Source organism: Maniola jurtina, chromosome 5, assembly GCF_905333055.1.
Source record: "Maniola jurtina chromosome 5, ilManJurt1.1, whole genome shotgun sequence".
NCBI lineage: Eukaryota > Metazoa > Arthropoda > Insecta > Lepidoptera > Nymphalidae > Maniola > Maniola jurtina.
Genome location: NC_060033.1, coordinates 13831149 through 13850065, shown reverse-complemented (window position 1 = coordinate 13850065; position 18917 = coordinate 13831149). Strand labels below are relative to the sequence as shown.

At 38.4% G+C, this 18917-nt stretch overlaps 1 protein-coding gene across 3 annotated transcripts in view; it reads left to right on the top strand.

Annotated features, from left to right (window-relative positions):
* Window positions 1-416: 416 nt before the first annotated feature.
* LOC123865320 (putative vitellogenin receptor) overlaps window positions 417-18917 on the top strand; it is a 43870-nt gene continuing 25369 nt past the window's right edge. For 2 of the 3 annotated variants that reach the window (XM_045906278.1, XM_045906277.1), the window contains exons 1-18: window positions 417-594; window positions 1267-1460; window positions 1958-2124; window positions 2720-2834; window positions 3776-3952; window positions 7684-7932; window positions 8867-8964; window positions 10052-10159; window positions 10824-11008; window positions 11983-12175; window positions 12953-13115; window positions 14533-14682; window positions 15138-15287; window positions 15496-15621; window positions 16217-16361; window positions 17385-17494; window positions 17702-17794; window positions 18652-18813. In XM_045906278.1, coding sequence (XP_045762234.1) covers window positions 1268-1460; window positions 1958-2124; window positions 2720-2834; window positions 3776-3952; window positions 7684-7932; window positions 8867-8964; window positions 10052-10159; window positions 10824-11008; window positions 11983-12175; window positions 12953-13115; window positions 14533-14682; window positions 15138-15287; window positions 15496-15621; window positions 16217-16361; window positions 17385-17494; window positions 17702-17794; window positions 18652-18813 — 2584 coding nt within the window. In that variant the 5' untranslated portion in view covers window positions 417-594; window position 1267. Of the gene's footprint in view, window positions 595-1266; window positions 1461-1957; window positions 2125-2719; window positions 2835-3775; window positions 3953-5251; window positions 6744-7683; window positions 7933-8866; window positions 8965-10051; window positions 10160-10823; window positions 11009-11982; window positions 12176-12952; window positions 13116-14532; window positions 14683-15137; window positions 15288-15495; window positions 15622-16216; window positions 16362-17384; window positions 17495-17701; window positions 17795-18651; window positions 18814-18917 lie in introns of those variants that run through there. The other variant, XM_045906279.1, reaches the window with a different exon arrangement.

Here is an 18917-nt window from a genome sequence, read left to right as displayed (position 1 = left end):
TCTCGTTCGAAAATAGTACGAAAATTTATATCAGTGGATGCGGGTAACTTTAGCTAAACTTTAAAAAACGGAAAAATTGAATTTGAACTAGAAATTAACCATGAGATGTGTTCACTAGCAAACTAGCGAAGCTAATTGTCAAAATTCTTATTTTGCCCAATTATTTCATGTCCAATAACATGTTTATCTTATTTAAATTTCTAAAGTTAATCGGGTTGCCATGGTCATGCTACGCAAAAAATAAAATTCATTAAAAATAATTCTAATAATTATAAAATAAAATAATAAATTTAATTATAATCAAAATTTTAAATACACTACAAAAAATTATAAAAGTTGATTAAACGTTTAGGAAATATTTTTTATACAGTTTGTAGGTATTTCAAAAATAATTGTTAAAAGAGGGTAGCTGAAGCTTTCGATCTTTTTCCGGCTGGACACGTAGCTGCAAAAGCCAGTCTTGCTTATAAAGTTACTAAATATTTTAAAGTAAAGCCACGTAAATGTTTCTAATTTATTATTTAATAATAATAATGAAAATCTAAATAATTACGAATTATTTTAAATGCAGCATTGTTAATTATAATTCAGAAGGTAAGCAATTTTATCATATTTTGTACTTGTACTTACACGTGTTTCATAGTTCCATTTTTTAGTTTCATTTCCACGTAATTTAGTTATAATATAATGTTTCGTTTGTAAAAATAGTTATTTTACTTTAAATTGAGAAAAATTTAAATGAAGTATGAAAAGTAAAAATCAACTCTCGTTTTGCACGGGGATGCTATTAGATTTTATTTTGAAATCCTCTTACTTGTTATAGTATATTTTTAGCAGGTTTTATGCAAGTGGTTACAATAAGTTGTTTCCAAGTTTTATTCAATTTTCTTTTTAAATAGGCAGGTAGATACCTACCAAAATGGCGACTCCACCTTATTTTTTGTTTTTCGTGCCGATCGAAGTGGGATCGGTGGTTCAAGTCAAGTAGAGACCTAAGCGATAAGTTGAGACCCTCAAACTAAAGTTAAAAATAGAAGATGTAAGAATAGTGTCATAACATTAAAAAAGATAGGGTGCCACGTGGATACGTAGATTGCTTGAATATCTCATAGGATTTTTTTGATTTTCCGGGATGCAAACTTTCTCTGTGTAAAAATATCATGAAACTCGGTTGAATAAATAGGCTGTGAAAATGTTATAAAACAGATAGTCACACTTCACGTTTATTAAGTTAAGCATGGGTAATTAACTTTTATTTCTTTGTAGGATGACGCTTCTAGTGATTTTTATCTCGTGGCTCACGGTGTGTTCGTCGCAATTTGTCGACGAGATGCAGACGTACGAGTCAGAGTGTCTCGTGGAGGGCGCCTTCACCTGCCTGGCGGGAGGATGCGTGCCGCAGGAAAAGTACTGCGACGGGAACTACGATTGTGAGGATGGAAGCGACGAGAATTTTTGCGGTAAGCAAATAAATAAAAATTGTACAAACGGACGAGTCGAGGTGTCTCGTGTAGGGCGCGTTCACCTGCGTGGCTGGCGGTAGGATGCATGCCGCAGGAGCATTACTGCGATGAGAACTACGAATGTGAGGATGGAAGCGACGAGAACTTTTGTAGTAAGTTAATGAATTCGAAGATCGAGACACTCGGCTGCTAACCAAGGAGGTAGTTAAGTCATGCGTCTCGTAATTTAGTATTATTTGTTCACAACCTCCTTCATACTCATACGCACATAGTTACCATCGATTTTAGAATCGCCCCCTGCACATATACATAAACGCACATACCACCACCACACGAGCACTACATTCTGGTGATGTCCTTACAAGGACAACGACTTTTGATTTCAAATGTTAGGTTCTAAATGGCATTTTAATATATTAAGAAAATATTGTAGATCTAGCCAACCACAACAACAATGGTTTTGTACATAAATGGTTTGATTTGACTTGTTTCAGTAAACCACCGTCCCGACGAACAGTACTGCAACGACACACACCAGTTCCTATGCACTGACAGTCGGAAGTGTCTGCCCAGCGCTTGGGTGTGCAACGACGAGCTCGACTGTTCCGACGGCAGCGATGAGGCTAACTGTCCCACTGCAGCTGGTGTGGATGTTGAACACGTAAGATCAATTGATCATCATCATTATTCAGCCGCTCATTGTATCCCTCTTTATATGGTCAGGGCATGGAGTTAGCTAGAGGGCACCCGTTGCTACCTATACTTAACAATTAGGATTATCATCTTAGCTAAGTTTCCTTCTGTCTCGTACATTCTGACATTTTTAATGATTGTAAAAGAATCAGTACACTTTTAACAAATATGACTCGGTAAAGTCTTAAACAATAAAATTACGCTCATTTTAGGTGTAGGTATTTTTATCATAAAGCCTAGTTTTGATAGAGAAGTCCCGCGCATTGCTGGAGCGCGCTGCAGATCAAATCCAAGCTCTTTTATCATTTACATTGTCTTCGATTGTATAATATGCTTTTCTCAGGAGCATAGTTTTAAATTTTAATAGATAGGTAAATCAACGCCTTAAAACTATCATTTACAACAAAACTGACCTTCTCACTGTTTATTTACTTCCAATGCTCTTAACATAATTATTATAACTTTGTAACTACAATTTTGGTAAGTACCTACCTGAAAAATAAAAATATATACCTACAATAAATAAATAGATAAAATGTCCAAAATTTTTTCTATGATTTTAGTCGGTGTGCAAAGGATTCTTATGTGATGGCAAAAGGTGTATTTCAAGATTTTGGATGTGCGACGGCTATTACGACTGTGATGACAAAGCCGATGAAGATGTCAATCACACCTGTCGTAAGTTTTTTGATTTCCGCATCGACCATTAGTTAAAAAAAACGGTCAAGCGTGAGTCGGACTCGCACATGGAGGGCTCCGTACCATCACACAAGATATAACACTTTTATGTGTAGACTGTAAATTTATGACGGGTAGCGTCATCTCTACGTGTGATTTAGTAAACTGATTATTTGTAAATACATTTTAATTTTTACTTTGTGACGTAACACAAATTCACGGTTTTCGGATTTATTCCTTTACTTGCGCTATTAGACCTACCTTCCTGCCAAACATGATTCTAGGACAACGGGAAGTACCCTATAGGTTTTCTTGACAGACAAGACAGACGGACAGACGGACAGACAGACAAACAACAAAGTGATCCTATAAGGGTTCTATTTTTCCTTTTGAGATACGGAACCCTAAAAATAGTACACTTGCTGTGCAGGCCGGAAATAAAGCAATTTACGGCCGAGCAATATTGGAAGAACCACTATTGATTTTTTTTTATTTATAAATTTTTAATGGCCCCACTGTAATAAAATATGCTAGGCCTAGTTAAAAACCTCCTATTTAATAAGCTATTACACTGATCGCGAGCAATTAACTCTTATCCATTGAGTTCTGTTCTCCATCTCCCAAGACAGTCATCAGATCTTCACATAATTTATATGGGACCACCTGGAAAGTATACCCTTTCAAACAAAAATCCAAATCGGTTCTGGCGTCTTCGAGTAATCGGAGAACATACCTACATTAAAAAAAAAAGATTCCGACGAATTGAGAACGTCCTCCTTTTTGAAGTCGCTTAAAAAGACCAGGCGCTAGGCGAATCCTGTTAAACTAAACGAGGTTGTTAATAATTACTCGTTTTTTTTAACTTTTGAAAAAGTCATTCTCGTGTTGCAATGACGTAGTTACCACCCAACGACGAATATTCTAAAATTCAATATTTTCAGGACATGCACTTCATTCGAAGACCTTGGAAGACCTTCACCTGTCCGATATATCGTACTGTGACAGCAGGGGAAGATATACTTGTCTGGACAAGTCGTATTGCTTGCCACGGGAGCACGTGTGCGATGGAATGAACGACTGCAAGGACGGTAGTGACGAGGGCGCGTTTTGTGTGCATTGTGAGTAATAAAAATTCCATCCATATTATTGTGTATATCCATATAGTTATATTGTAATCCATCCATACTAATATTATTCCACTTTCTTTAATTTTTATTATCTCCTCACCCTAAGGTTGCCTGGAAGAGATCGCTATTTTAGCGCTATGGCCGCCTTTTGTACATAAATCTATAATGTTATTTATATATTACTATGTCTTGTTGGTGTACAATAAAGAATATTTTACTTTACTTTTACTTTATTATAAATGCGAAAATGTGTCTGTCTGTAAGTCTGTCTTTTTGTCTGTCTGCTACGTTGACACGGCCCAACCACTGAACCGATTTTAATGTTTGGTACAGACTTGGGATACATCCCGGGGAAGGACATAGGCTACTTTTTATCCCAGAAAATTGAAGAGTTCCTACGGGATTTAAAAAAAACGAAATCCACGCGGATGAAGTCGCGGGCAATCTTAATACCTATATACTGGTACCTACCGCTATTCCCACAGAATTATAAACTGTGGCTATTCCACTTCGACTGCCAAGCGAGAGATATTAATTTGGTATGAACAAAACGAGACAAGACAACCAAGACAAGACCAAGAGAAGACAAAAACAATTCAAAGACAGGGCCAAAACAAGACCAAGACACAAATCACGACAAGACCAAGACGACCACAAAGATCATGATCACAAAGTTACCCTACATAACTATGGTAACTTTATCATTAGCACAAAAGTCAAATAAAAAAAACTGGCCAAATGCAAGTCAGACTCATGCACCGCGGGTTCTGTACTCGGCTATTTTTCTAACATTTCGCACGATATATCGAAAACTGTTAAGCATAAAAATAAATAAGAGCCTGTTTGAGAATGTACAGGCACGTACAGGTAAAGCCCTTTTATGTGATACCCCACTTGGTATAGTTATCTTACTTTGAAAATTGAAAATTCTAACTAATTATGTATTTTGTTCATAAAGACATTTTTTTTCGTGATGGGACCACAAATTCACGGTTGTCAGATTTTATCCTTTACTTGTGCCAAGACCTGTTACCTGCCCAATTTCATGATTCTAGGTTAACGGGATAGGTCGTCCCTATTACTATAAGTTGTCTTAGGTAGACACGACAGACGGACAGACGGCCAAATGGACAGATGGACAGACAGACAGACAAAGTGAGCAATTTTAAGGTCTAATTATAGTACATAAGGGTGGTTGGTTAGTTCTGTGGGTTGGTTACGCTGGGCATAGATATACATAATCTGTGGTGCGTATGTTTTTTGACGTTTACAGGTGTTTAGTCTTTGGTAATTGTTTGAAAAACATAGAAGGATTTTAAGTGAAGAAATTGGTTTTAGAAACGTGGTGATTATTTGATTATTTCTCACTATTGTAATCAACATCAAGGACTACAGTGTATAACGGAAAAATTGTTAAGCAGTTTTGTGCTTTTTACTCAGCTAATAGTAAGAAGTTAACGCCTTTGTTTGATTTATAAATAATATTAAAACATGCCTCGTCCTCATCGTTTCACTACGCCGGAATACAACGACATGGTCAAAATTTATGAGGAATGCCAGCAAGACGCGAAGGCAGCGCTAAAAAAATACAAAGAGAAGTATGGTGCTACCCGAAAGTGTCCTGGAAGCGTGCACACAATTCAGCAAGCACTTAAAAAGGTGCGAAAAAACCCGCCATCGGCATCGCAGGACGACAGCGATGCTTCCGATGAATCAGAACCGATGATGCAGAGCGATGCTTCAGAAGAGGATTGGCTGGATGAGCAAAGTGATGACGACGTCGCGATTATTTGTTCGCGAAAGAAGGTTGCCAGGCCTATGGTTGGCAAAGTTAAAAAACCTATGCAATCATCGTATTCACGTCTTACAAAAGCCCAAATATTGAGTAATCCAAGTAGAGAAACGTTTTGCCATTGGATACTAAATAAGGTATCTGAAGACCCCAACTTTCTTTCCAACATTATGTGGACAGGCGAGAGTACCTTTACAGTTAACCATGTCCAGCCTATATCAAACCGATATTATTGGGGTCATGCTCCACCAACTGTATGGCCAGATGATCCAGCTCCTACTTACGTACATGTCTGGGCCGCAATTCACCAGAATGAAATAATTGGGCCCATATTTATAAATGGAAATTTAAATGCAACAAAATTCTTGGATTTACTTAGTGGCCCTATTGATGACTATGTAGATCAACTACCATTAGATGTGAGGAAACAGTTGTGGGTTCAGTTAAATGGACTGCCAGCCCATTCGGCCCCTGCAGTGAGGGAACGAATGACGGAGAAGTTTGGAAAACAGTGGATAGGTCGTTATGGTCCACGCAAATGGCCAGCCAAGTCCGCAGACCTGTCTCCCCTTGAACTGTTCCTGTGGAAGTTTATTAAGAATGAGACATATGCCAAACGAACAAAGGATTGTGTAGAGGAACTCAAAAAAAGAATCATGGCCGCCTTTGATAAGTTGAAGAAGTTGACAGCGGATAGTGACTTTCTGAATAAAGAAAGAATTAAAGTCTTAAAAAAATACAAGATTAGCATTGGACAACAGAATTAAGAAAGACATTTAAAAAAACAATCTGCTTTGCCAACTGTAAATAATTACAATTCACTTCATAATCAAAAAATCTTTGATTGTTTTAATTTTTTTTAAATTCGTTTTTGTATGCTAGTTAGTAATTTGTATAAGAATAAAGAAGTTAAAATGTTTCGTATAAGTCTCAATGTTTGATTTTGGAATCCTCAATGATACATGAAAATGATGGGCTGGAATTTAGAAGGTATGTGGTTTTTAAAGTATGATTCCGAACTCAGCAACAAGCAGCAGTGCTGTTGCTGCAGTGCTGCCACTAAGGTGCTGCCCTGCCGCGCTGATTTCGAGCAAGGTGGCAGCGTCGCTCTGTTTGTGGTGATGCGTTGTTGTGTATTGGTTAGTTTACTTTCAATTTACTTGTCAACATTCATATAGGTACTCTTGCTGCGGCGGCAGACGCGTCACTACTGGTCTGCCGCGGCGGCAGGGTGACAATGACGCGCAGCAGTGCTGCCGCTACATTGCTGCCTAGCTCGGAATGTAATCTCATATAAGCTTATAGAGATTGTATGGGGACCAGCCGCGACAGCACTGCTGCATGCAGCGTGGTTCGGAATCATACCTTTATTTTAATTATTGCAAGTAAGGGCAGAAATTAATAGTATAATATTTTCAAAATATAGTAAGAAGTGCTATTTCGCATGTCAAATGTACACTACTTGGTAAGGTAGTTTCACAGAACTGGGTGACGCTTCCAACATCAATTGGTAGTTTTGATAAAACCTATATCCTTAGAGGTTTCTTTGCAGCATCTGTATATCAATACTGGATTTCAAATAATCATAGAAGTAACCGGCTGAGCTTGAGTTGCCCACAAGATGATATAGTAGTTACATTTGTAACTTTTATCATTTGAAAAGAGGAACTGCTGAGTTTCTTGCCGGCTCTTCTCAATAGAATCTACATTATTCTGCACACAGATGTTGCATAAAAATTGAGTTGCCCACAAGATGATATAGTAGTTACATTATTTTGTAACTTTTTATCATTTGAAAAGAGGAACTGCTGAGTTTCTTGCCGGCTCTTCTCAGTAGAATCTACATTATTCTGTACACAAATGTTGCATAAAAAACACTCGTTATCCTATGAAATAAGTAAAGTTTGATTTTTGATTTGCAACATTTCAGGGCATACCATGTGTGAAAACTTTACATGTCCTCAAAACGCACACTGCAGACCCGAAACTACTGGCGCCACCTGCCGATGTCAGTACGGCACATACAACTCCACAAGCAAACTGTGTGAAGAGTCCGACGCCTGTGCGCAGGAGACGCCGGCGTGCTCACATATGTGTGTAAACAAAGGGGACCACTTCATTTGCTTGTGTGATAATGGCTACACATATGACATGATAAGATATTTGTGCTTTGCTCCTGGTAAGACTTTCTTCTTTTCTTGGACCAATTACCACAAGATACATCATATTTCTATAGAATGCAATGGAACTGAGGCATAGCATCTTTTTACCCGACCACGCCAACGGCAAAAGGAAGGATTATTTATGACTAGAGGATGCCCGCGACTTTGTCCGCGTGGATGTAGGTTTTTGAAGATTCCGTGGGAACTGTTTTGTTTTCTGGGATAAAAAGTAGCCTATGTCCGTCCCCGGGATATAAGCTAACTCTGTACCAAATTTTCGCTACGCTCAGTCTTAACTACCGAGTTTGATGTAGAGGTATTTAATCAACTTGTTATTATAGACCCTGGGTGACATAGGCTACATACATATGCTACAATTTATATGAAGAAAATTTATATGACATGGCAGCACTAAACCCCGACTACTACCCGCGAACTGCCGTCAGATAGCAACAGATATAGCAAAATTGTTTTTTGTCGCTCGGTAATTTTTTTCCTCTTTCATTTGATATCCCACTCAAATTTTTGGAGATGCCACTTTTTTGCATGTAACATCCGTCAGGTCAGCAGATTATAGCAAAATAATTTTTAACTGTTTCTTGCTAAACATGAACTTCCGCAAAGTAACGCCTGATTCTATCCAATTTCCGTCAGATTTATTTTTTTCGTCTTAAATGTAGCCTATGTCACCGAAACCATAATAACAAACCGATTGACACCTCATTCATCAAAATCGGCTTAGTAGTTTAGGCGCTACAGTGAAACAGTATACATAAATACAAACCTATATACATACGTAGACTGTTATAATCATAACTCTTCCTTTTGGCTTTGCCGTAGTTAGGTAAAAAGTAGGGGTCTCATTCACAAAGGGGCAAGTGCTTTTTAACACGCGTTGAAAAAGTGCTCGCATAATTACGTAAGGTATTTTTATTTTTCTCTGGGTTTTAGATCCCGAAGCGCTACTGTTCTTCAACACGCGCAACGATATAAGATACGTATCAGTTAAATCGAAACACCAAGTGATTGCAGTAACGGAAGTCAAACAGGTATGAAACGTGATCAATTTCAAACAAAACTACATAAATGACTGATTTCTTTGCAGAACTCCTCAATGGATAAGAGCAAATGGCTCGCGATCAGTGTAATAGCTTAGTAAACAGTAGGGTTTTAACTGGGCATAGCATATTATAGTACAGTGGGGCCACTAAAAATTGTGTAATAAAAAAATTTCAAAAGAAAAATAAAACCGACGTCAAAAACCAAAAACACTAAAAAGTACAAAATAATTTTTGTTTAGCTACTCGTGTAATGTACCTAGGTATGAAGTCGGGCGAGCTTCACTCTTGGATTTCTAATTTTGTTTTAATGTGCTCGCTCGACTTCATACCTAGGTACATTACACGAGTAGCTAAACAAAAATTATTTTGTACTTCTTAGTGTTTTTGGTTTTTGAAGTCGGTTTTATTTTTCTTTTGAAAATTTTTTCTCCTTCTAACTGTGGCTCAACATTGTAAGCTGTGGCAATCACTAAATGGGTCTACAATATGTATTTCATTCTTTTTGTGTATTTTTTTATAAATAAAAAATTAAATAGGTACTACTACTTTAGTTTCTATTAAAATTGGGTTTATATTTTCAAAAATTTTGAGGTACTTTCTTAATTTTTTGGCATAAAAAGTAGCCCATTTAAGCTTCCAGGATGTAAGCTTGGTACTTTTAAAAGAAACAGATTCAGTACCTTCTAAGTTACGCCAAAGTACATGCGCAGAAGTGTTCTTTTTGAATGGCGCGTAAATATCTCGGCCAATCATAGCGCGCGTTCGTCCGCTATTGGTTGTTGCCTACTCGCCATGGCTTGTACGCGCGAATTATGAACGTGATAGCACTAGTCTGTTGTTTATTTATTTATTTTATTTTTCATCTACCAAAATTATTCTTGTGTGTAAAATCTTAACATCAAGCAAAACGTCTGTATTTCATCCGCATGCATTCGGTTTTAGTCGGTGTGCCGTTAGGTTGCGCTGTTCCGTTAGGAGTGCCGGTGCCGTTAGGAGTGAGTGGTAGTACACATTATAGCATTTTACCTACTCGTAGCTGTAATATTGGTATGAATAATAATATTCCGTTGTACAGGCCCACTCGGTGTCTTACGACGGCCGCTACCTGTATTGGGTGGAGACTGCACAAGGACACCAGGCTATAATGAGGGCGAGACTCGACGATGTTAAAGACTCAAAACAGGTAAAATTATCGTAATATTAGGAAGATTATAGAAAAAAACTACATAGTACAAGTGTAAATTAAAAATTTATAGCACCCCCGATAAGTGAAGGTTACAGTAACTAGAAAAGAGCTGATAACTTTCAAACGGCTGAACCGATTTTCTTGAATTATAGCTAAAAACACTCTTGATCAAGCCACCTTTCAAACAAAAAAAAAAACTAAATTAAAATCGGTTCATTAGTTTAGGAGCTACGATGCCACAGACAGATACACACGTCAAACTTATAACACCCCCCTTTTTGGGACGGGGGTTAAAAACAGGTTTTTAATTGTTGTAATTAATAAAAATATAAAAACAATCCTATTGTCAGCTTTTGTGATTATAATTATTGTTACAGTTTATCAGTATTCAACTTTTATGTAATTTTTAACGAATTAGTTTGAATTCAGAACAATGATCAAGATTATTAATTTATTGTTTGAAGGTAGTTTGATGAAATAGATATTTGAGTCATTGTATGTCACGCAATCTGTGGCGGAGCAGCCATCTTGAATCGATTATAGTATCGTATAAATACGGGTGTTTGACGGTTTTTTAAGACAGTTTTCGTTTAATAGAAAAAAAGCTTGACCAACGTAAAAAATGTGTCTCCAGCAAATGGCCTATGTTGGATGTTACCAGGTCATAGCAGCTCTAGGGCTAGAAGACCCAGGCGACATAGCAATAGACTACTTAGCGGACAACATATACTTCGGCGACGCGAAGCGCGGCGTCATATCGGCGTGTCGCTCCGATGGGTCGGTGTGTACCACGCTGCGTACTGACGCCAAGCATCCGCGGTTCGTCACCCTGGACCCGAGGCAAGGGTGAGTGAAGTGACAGTACTAAACACAAGCACTGGCGTGCACTTCGTAGAGGCACGACACCTTTGATTAGATTTTGCAACTACACATCTTAATCCATTTATCTTCTATACATATATATATATATAATCTTCTATTATATAAAATTGTAGAAAAGTGGTGTCTGTACAATGGAAATATATAAAAAAAAGTAGCAGGGGTTGTTATTATATCGATGCCGAACCCGAAATTGTAATTAATTTTTTTTTGTCTGTTTGTCTGTGTGTTTGTGCACGCTAATATCAGAAACGGCTTATTCGATTTAGATACGTTTTTCACTAATATATTGTAGTAAGCTTCACTTAACATTTAGTGTTTATTTCGTGTCAATCGGTTCATAAATAAAAAAGTTATGCCAATTTAAAGAATCACGGCGAACATTTTTAACGTACAGAGTACGTACTACACGCCTCGCGCCTGAACGTCCGTGGCTATATAAAGCGCGCTGAGAACTATTCCACGCGAACGAAGTCGCGGGCACAGCTAGTATCTAATAGTTTTCATCACGATTGCTTGAAACTGGTCGTCTGAAATCCAAATTAATGCGAGAATGTTCCAAGGTGGTGTTCCAAATGTCTTCTAAATTCCAATATTGATCCAAATTTTTATTCTTTCTTATTAGCATGGATTACAGTATAATTCTTATAGCAAAATATATTGTGTGCATCGGAAACGGGAAATATCCAACACAAGTTGAAATATTGTTTTTTGTTTTTGCAATATGTAAAATGCACTGGGAATGAATTTATGTGTGTCAAACAAAACATGTGGTAATTCTTTTGATTTTCCGGGATAAAAGTAACCTATGCTAATTACACCGATCCGTTGCAGTGTGATTGAAACCAAGAAATACCAAACCTTCGCAAATATTAGTAGTGATGTTTGTCCCGATAGTTGTTCAAACTTTTTTTTTTTGTCCAATGTTTATTTTGTTTTAGCAAAATGTACTGGGTGGATTGGCTCGACAAGGAGGTAATCATGCAGGCCAACATGGACGGCTCTGGCGCTTCAGTGTTGGTCGACAACTTGAGTTCCATGGCCACTGGCTTGGCGTTGGACGCTCCCAACGGAAGACTGTATTTCGTGGACCAAACTATAAAAGTTGTCAGACTCGACGATAAAAGGGTTTACGTAAGTTGAAACGCTTTTTTTTTTCTCTCTCGTCTGGCTTTACAAAGATTAGCCAATGTCAAATTTGTAGTTATTTGTAACAAGTTAGTTAAACTATACAAGTATGGACCCCGCCTGTGCCGGCGCTCGCCGACATACGCACGCCACCCCCTTAGAGCGCTTTCCAGTCAGTTTTAACAAAAAAAAAACACTCCAAAAAGGCAGAGCACGCCCGCCAGCCAACACCAACACAGACGAAGTCCTTGAAACGCTTTATTTTCTGCAACTTTTCACATGAAGGCTGATTCTGTGCCATATGATGATATGTGTGATTTTTCGATTTAGATGTGTGTGTGTAGGATATTTAGCCTCAAATGTTTTATTTTTCATTTTATTCAGATACAAGTTAGCCCTTGACAGCAATCTCACCTGGTGGTAAGTGATGATGCAGTGTAAGATGGAAGCGGGCTCACTTGGAAGAGCTATGGCAGTTTTTATTAATCCCACACCCCTTTGGTTTCTACACGACATCGTACCGGAATATTAAATTACTTGGCGGCACAACTTTGCCGGTAGGGTGGTAACTAGCCACGACAGAAGGCTCCCACCAGACCAGGCCAGAAATTTAGAAATCGTAATATTCTAAAACCCTGCCAGGAATCGAACCCGGGACTTTTCAGAATAAGGCCACAACGCTTACCACTGCGCCAGGAAGGTCGTCGAAGAATGTATTTTCATTACTTACAAAAATGAGCAGTCAATTTTCGTGGCTGCTATACGTACCACGTACTTTTTTAGTCTTTCTTCGAGGAGCCTTTCCACCATCCATACTCGCTGGCCGTGTTCGAGAACACGGTGTTCTGGAGTGACTTCACATCCAACACGATACAGACGGCCGACAAAATACACGGCCCCCATATCAAAAGAAATATTCTGCTCGGATTGGACGTGCCGGTATTCGGTGAGTGAACCACGATATATATAGTTATGAAACTCGTACCAAAACCTCGAGGCTTCACCTATATACTGGCAGGCGTCAAATGTTACCAACATTTGGCGTCAAGCCTGCCAGTAGGTAGGTATAGGCTATGCAACGATTAGGTCTCTTTGATTTACCTACGTCTATGGATTTGATGTCACTTCTAGATGTTGATAGATGTCGATTCAAACCCGAGAGTTTCCTCATTTCTCTCATTTGACATTCGTAATCAGCACCCTGAAAAACCTCGAAAATGACATCTATATCGAATTCTACAAAAACATCTTTGATTTGAAAATGGAATCATTTTTCTAAACAGCAACGCATTACGCGTATCCGTTACGCATATCCATTTTATAAAAAAAATCTTTGACCAACTTTGATTTGAAAATGGACCTCATTTTCGTAATGAACACAACCCAATAATCCCGAAAATGATAAATATTTATTAGTTTGCTTTCAAAATTAAAGAAAACCGTTAGCCATCTTTAGTTTAAAAATGTCTGAAATTTTCACAATTAGTGCCATTTTAGGGGTATCATTCTTACTGAGCGCCATTACCATAAACCTCAAAAAATGCCCCTACATAATTTATTTATTTAAAAAACACCTGCTGCTATGTTTGATTTGAAAATTGAATTAATGATCAGATTCTGACAATTCTTCCCGAGTGCTTTAGGCTATAAATCAACTATATAACTCAGTGCTTTAGGCTATAAATCAACTAGGTAACTCGTGTATAGGCACATGAAAATGAAAATGAAAAATATTTACTTACCAAAAACAAGGTTCATTCAATTTTTCTGTGTCTGGTGGTACCCACACTACGTAATCCTGTATCTTGGGTACCTAATTCGCATTAACAAGATGCCGATGTTCAATATATTTTATTTGACACGCGGTTCACTAATTAAAGTAGGTATATTCTAAGGTTAACAAGTGTAAATTAAAAATTTATAACACCCCCGACGATCCAAAGTATCTGAGTTTTCCAAAACATCATTTTCAAATAAATAATTATGTATTTAGGCAACGTCCATCTTGACAGCTTGACATTTGTCTATTGACATAATATTATGAACCTAACGGTTATCTAACCTTCTTTTCTACAAGAAAACTAGAAAAGAGCTGATAACTCTTAAACGGCTGAACCAATTTTTTTAGATTATAGCTAAGAACACTCTCGATCAAGCCACCTTTCAAACAAAAAAAAAACTAAATTAAAATCGGTTCATTCGTTTAGGCGCTACGATGCCACAGACAGATACACAGATACACAGACACACAGATACACAGATACACACGTCAAACTTATAACACCCCTCTTTTTGGGTCGGGGGTTAAAAAAATTAAGATGTGAGATACATAGCGAGTATGTAATAAATTTAATTGGTTATAGACATGCACATCTACCACCCATTGCTGATGAAAAAGACCGTAAGCAACCCTTGCTCCAAGCACGACTGCACGCTCTGCCTGCTCGCCTCCAACGTGAGTCACGTCTGCGCCTGCCCCGATGACATGCAGATGATTGGCGGTCGTTGCCAACGTGAGTTCTTTTATTGGTTGCAACATGCACATGTATCGCCCATCTCTGATGAACAAGACCAGCAACCCTTGCTCCAAGCATGACTGCATTCTGCTTTTCACACTATTCAGTATTCCCAATAAGTCAGAACTGTCTCAAATAACAGGGATAATACAGAATTGTTTAGTCATTGTGATTATGGTGATCACAACTTCTGTATTATCGCGACGAGGAGTGTGCTTAACGCGTGTTTTTTATATATGCGTGAGTGTGTGTGTGTGCATGCGTGCGTGCGTGAATATGAGTGGGAAAGTGCTTGAGAGTGCTTGAGAGTGAGTGGTGTATATGGATAGGATGGGTGTGTTGTGTGGAAGTGCTTATATAATATAACAATAATAGGGGTTTATTTCTTGATCTGTGTCAAATACACCTTAGTATGTTATTAATTATTATTATAAAGTGTACATTTTTTACAGATATCCCAGGCTACCGGCCCCAGTATCTCATAGTGGGTGCGGGATCTACGTTCACCCGGGTTCACTACGACCGCATTGGCAACCCTGAGACCCATGGCACTAATCTCGACATCGGCAGGGTACAAGCTATGGCTTATGACTCCATTAGAGGTATGTTCTGGTTCTCGTTATTCCAGTCGGTACAAATAAGCAATTTGACTGGACAACATATATTCTGAAATAAATAAAAAACTTGATTTTTATTTAATTATTCTTTAGTAATGAATTCTAGTTCCATAAACTACTGCTATACAAAACCACATCATTTTATTACTACAGTCCAAGCCCCTATTTTAAGAATTTTGTGTTGACTTTCTAGATGCCCTCTACATGTACGACAGTCAGCGCAAAGCCATCAGTCATATTAATATGAGTGACTTTACGCTGGGAGTCACTGAGCTACTGCTGTATGAGGGGTTGGAAAACGTCGTCGATATGGATTATGGTAAGTTCACCCTTGTCCTAGTGTGTCCTGGGTACTTATATGTATAAGGCTGGATTTTGGTCAAAATTACAATAGTGCGTGCAAGTTCAGTGTGCTAGTATGAGATTTTATCCTACAACGACTTTGAATAGAATAGAATAAAATTTATTCGTTGAAACCGACACATAAACATAGTATTACAAATAAAGACGCTTATACAAAACTACAATAAACAAAAAACAAAATAAAAATAAAAAATATAAACCCTAAAATATAAAATTTAAAATATAAAACTTAAAAACTAACTTAACTTAAACAGTATATTATGGTACTTTGGTAGAATTCGAGCGTCGAAACACTTCAGCGTTCAAGAAAAATGGTCCCGAGTTTCTTGGATTTAAAGCACAAGTTACATCTAAAGCCAGCGCTCCAAGCGGAAACATTGTAAATTAAAATCGACGGTTTTGAATTTTTGTCTTTCACCCCATGAAATTTAGGTTCATTTCACTCTGACAATATTGTTTTTTGATCCCGAATTCTATTATCGTTGGGTCAGATGTCGTACTAATAACACTGTACGCCGTATCAGTATTTTTTATTCTGAGTCATTGTTTAGATTTCGTGTCGGATACTCTATACGTGTTGGACGCGGGTCGGCGCGTCATAGAAGTGGTATCGCTGCGGAACAAGCATACTGCGCTGTTGTACTCCTTCAAAGACCAGGAGATCCCCCTCAGCTTCTGTGTCATGTCGGACTACGGGTGAGCTATCTGATGATACCGTGTCGGGCACTGTGCGCGTCGGACGTGGATCGGCGCGTCAGTGGTGCAGCGTTTTTCTGAGCTGAGCTATGACTATGAAGCAATCTGATATTCTCTTGCTTCGTGCTTTCAAGATTGTAGTTAAACGGGAGAATACCAATTTCCCCTTTTTACTTGACTACGGTAAAGCTAATTGGAAGGGTTATGATTAGTCTATGTATGTACTATACAGGGTGTCTGGTAATTAGTATATAATGACGACACGAACCCATGCTACTTTGATCTGATAAATGCAATGCTGAAGTAAAATGACGAAATAAAATTATAAAAATTTCCATACAAAATTTTAATTTTTTTATGACCATGTTTTCATGGCCCTAATGTGCCCTAACTCACTGAGATTGTTGGCCTGGCACGTTAGGGTCATGAAAACTTTGACATAATTTTTATTTTTTATTTTGTATGGAAATTATAATTTTATTTCGTCATTATACTTCAGGATTGTGTTTATCAGATCAAAGTAGCATGGGTACGTGTCATCATTATATACTAATTACCAAACACCCTGTATATTATACTACTTATAAGTTTGTATTTATGTGTGTTCCACCGTAGCGTTTAAACTACTGAGCCGGTTTTGATAAATGTGTTGTCAATCGAATCGCTATTATGGTCCGGGTGGTCCGGCTACATTTTATAAGAAAAAAATCGATTACCTGGACAATTGTTACATCCAAAAATGTGGGGTCTCCAAACATTTTTTTTTGTTAAAGTTAATGTTCATAAATTTAAATATAGTACTATGTTAAAATACACTGAGCGACAGAAAAACAATTTTATACTATATCTATCGAAAGTTCGCGGGTAGTAGTCGGGTTTTAGTGCTGTTTAACTTTGTCTCGTTTGTATCAGAAGACCTCCCTTCGTGCGTTTCAAGATTATAGTTAAACGAGAGAAACGCCCCAACAAATTGGCATCTTCCCGGGGAGATGGAAATCATTAATTACTATAGTTTATTCACAGGCGAATGCTGGTGGCAGTGTTAGAGAGCGAAGAAAATAATAGGATCCATATCGACAGTATGGGACTCGATGGCTCCAACAGAGAGCATCTACTGATGAACAACATTGTGGGTGAGTAGAAAGTTCTGGATTCTTCGAAGTTATAGTACATAATAATATATTTTTGGAAATAGTAGTAATTGCCTTCAGCTTAACACAATTTACAGTTTACGTGGGATTTTGTTGATTTTCCTCAACCCGCGCCCCATCTCGCGAGCCGTCTCAGTGAAACGGTATACCTATAGCATATTATAACAATCTTTAAAATATGTATCGTAGGACCAAACATCCGCCTGCGGTACTCGCCGGAAATGAACGTCGTATACATCGCTGATGATGGCAACAGCGTCATTGATGTCATCCATCCTGAAGGTAACACTCATGCAGGGTGTAAGTAGAACTAGCAAAAACGAAGGCAGGGGAACTATCACCTGCCTTCGTACTGATTGATGATTAGTGATAAGAAAAACGCGAAAAAGTAAAATAAAAAATCCTGTATTTCCTAAAAGTTCGCAATGTATTGCAAATAAAACATCTGACTGGCATCAGAGGTCAACGAACGTTGCGCAGATGAGTGCCGCGTGATCAATGCCGCGTCGTAGGTGGAGCGTAAATCCCCAGTTTACATGCTATACGAATCGCGTGGTTTCATAAATACATTGCGCCTAATTGCCCTTTTTTGTAATACAAAAATTCTTCCAATATCTGCTGTATTAAGATTCTATAAGACATCACACTAATATTATAGAGTAGAAAGTTTGTATGTGTGTGTGTGTGTGTGTGTATGTTTGTTACTCCTTCACTCAAAAACTATTGGACGGGTTGGGCTGAGAATGGAGATAGATTATTATACCCTGGATTAGCACATAGGCTACTTTTTATTCCGGAAAATCAAAGAGTTCCCACGGGAATTTAAAAAACCTACATCCACGCGAACGAAGTCGCGGGCATCAGCTAGTATAATACTATGAAAATGAGCAAAATAAACTATCTTCGTTTAGGCTTGCCATAAAGGTAATACTGTCGTTTGACAGTATTGGTATAAGTATACAGCATAACTGTAGGCTCCTGCGGTAGTGGCGCGGTGCGGGAGGGTGACAGTTGTCACAGTTGACGAATCACTGAGCTCTCGCGTCACGTCGTCACACCCCTCCCGCACCGCTCCACTACCGCAGGAACCTACTCAGTTATGCGCTACGCTTGTAGTATAAGATAAGTTTGTCGTTCAGGCACTGGTAGGGAAATGTTCAGTGAAGTGCTGACTCGCGTGGCTAGCTTGGCAGTGAGCGATACGCGCGTGTTCTGGACGGACAGAGGCTCTGCCCGCCTCTACTGGGCCAACGTGCATGAAGCTGCCCGCCACGTGCATCAGACACGCCGGATGGAGCTCTGTGAGTAGTTCTCCTGACCGAAATTCGGCCAAAGCAGGCTGTCTTAACGGAGATTAGCCAACTGCGCAGAACATATAGTGCACTAGTGTGTGAACTGTCTATTC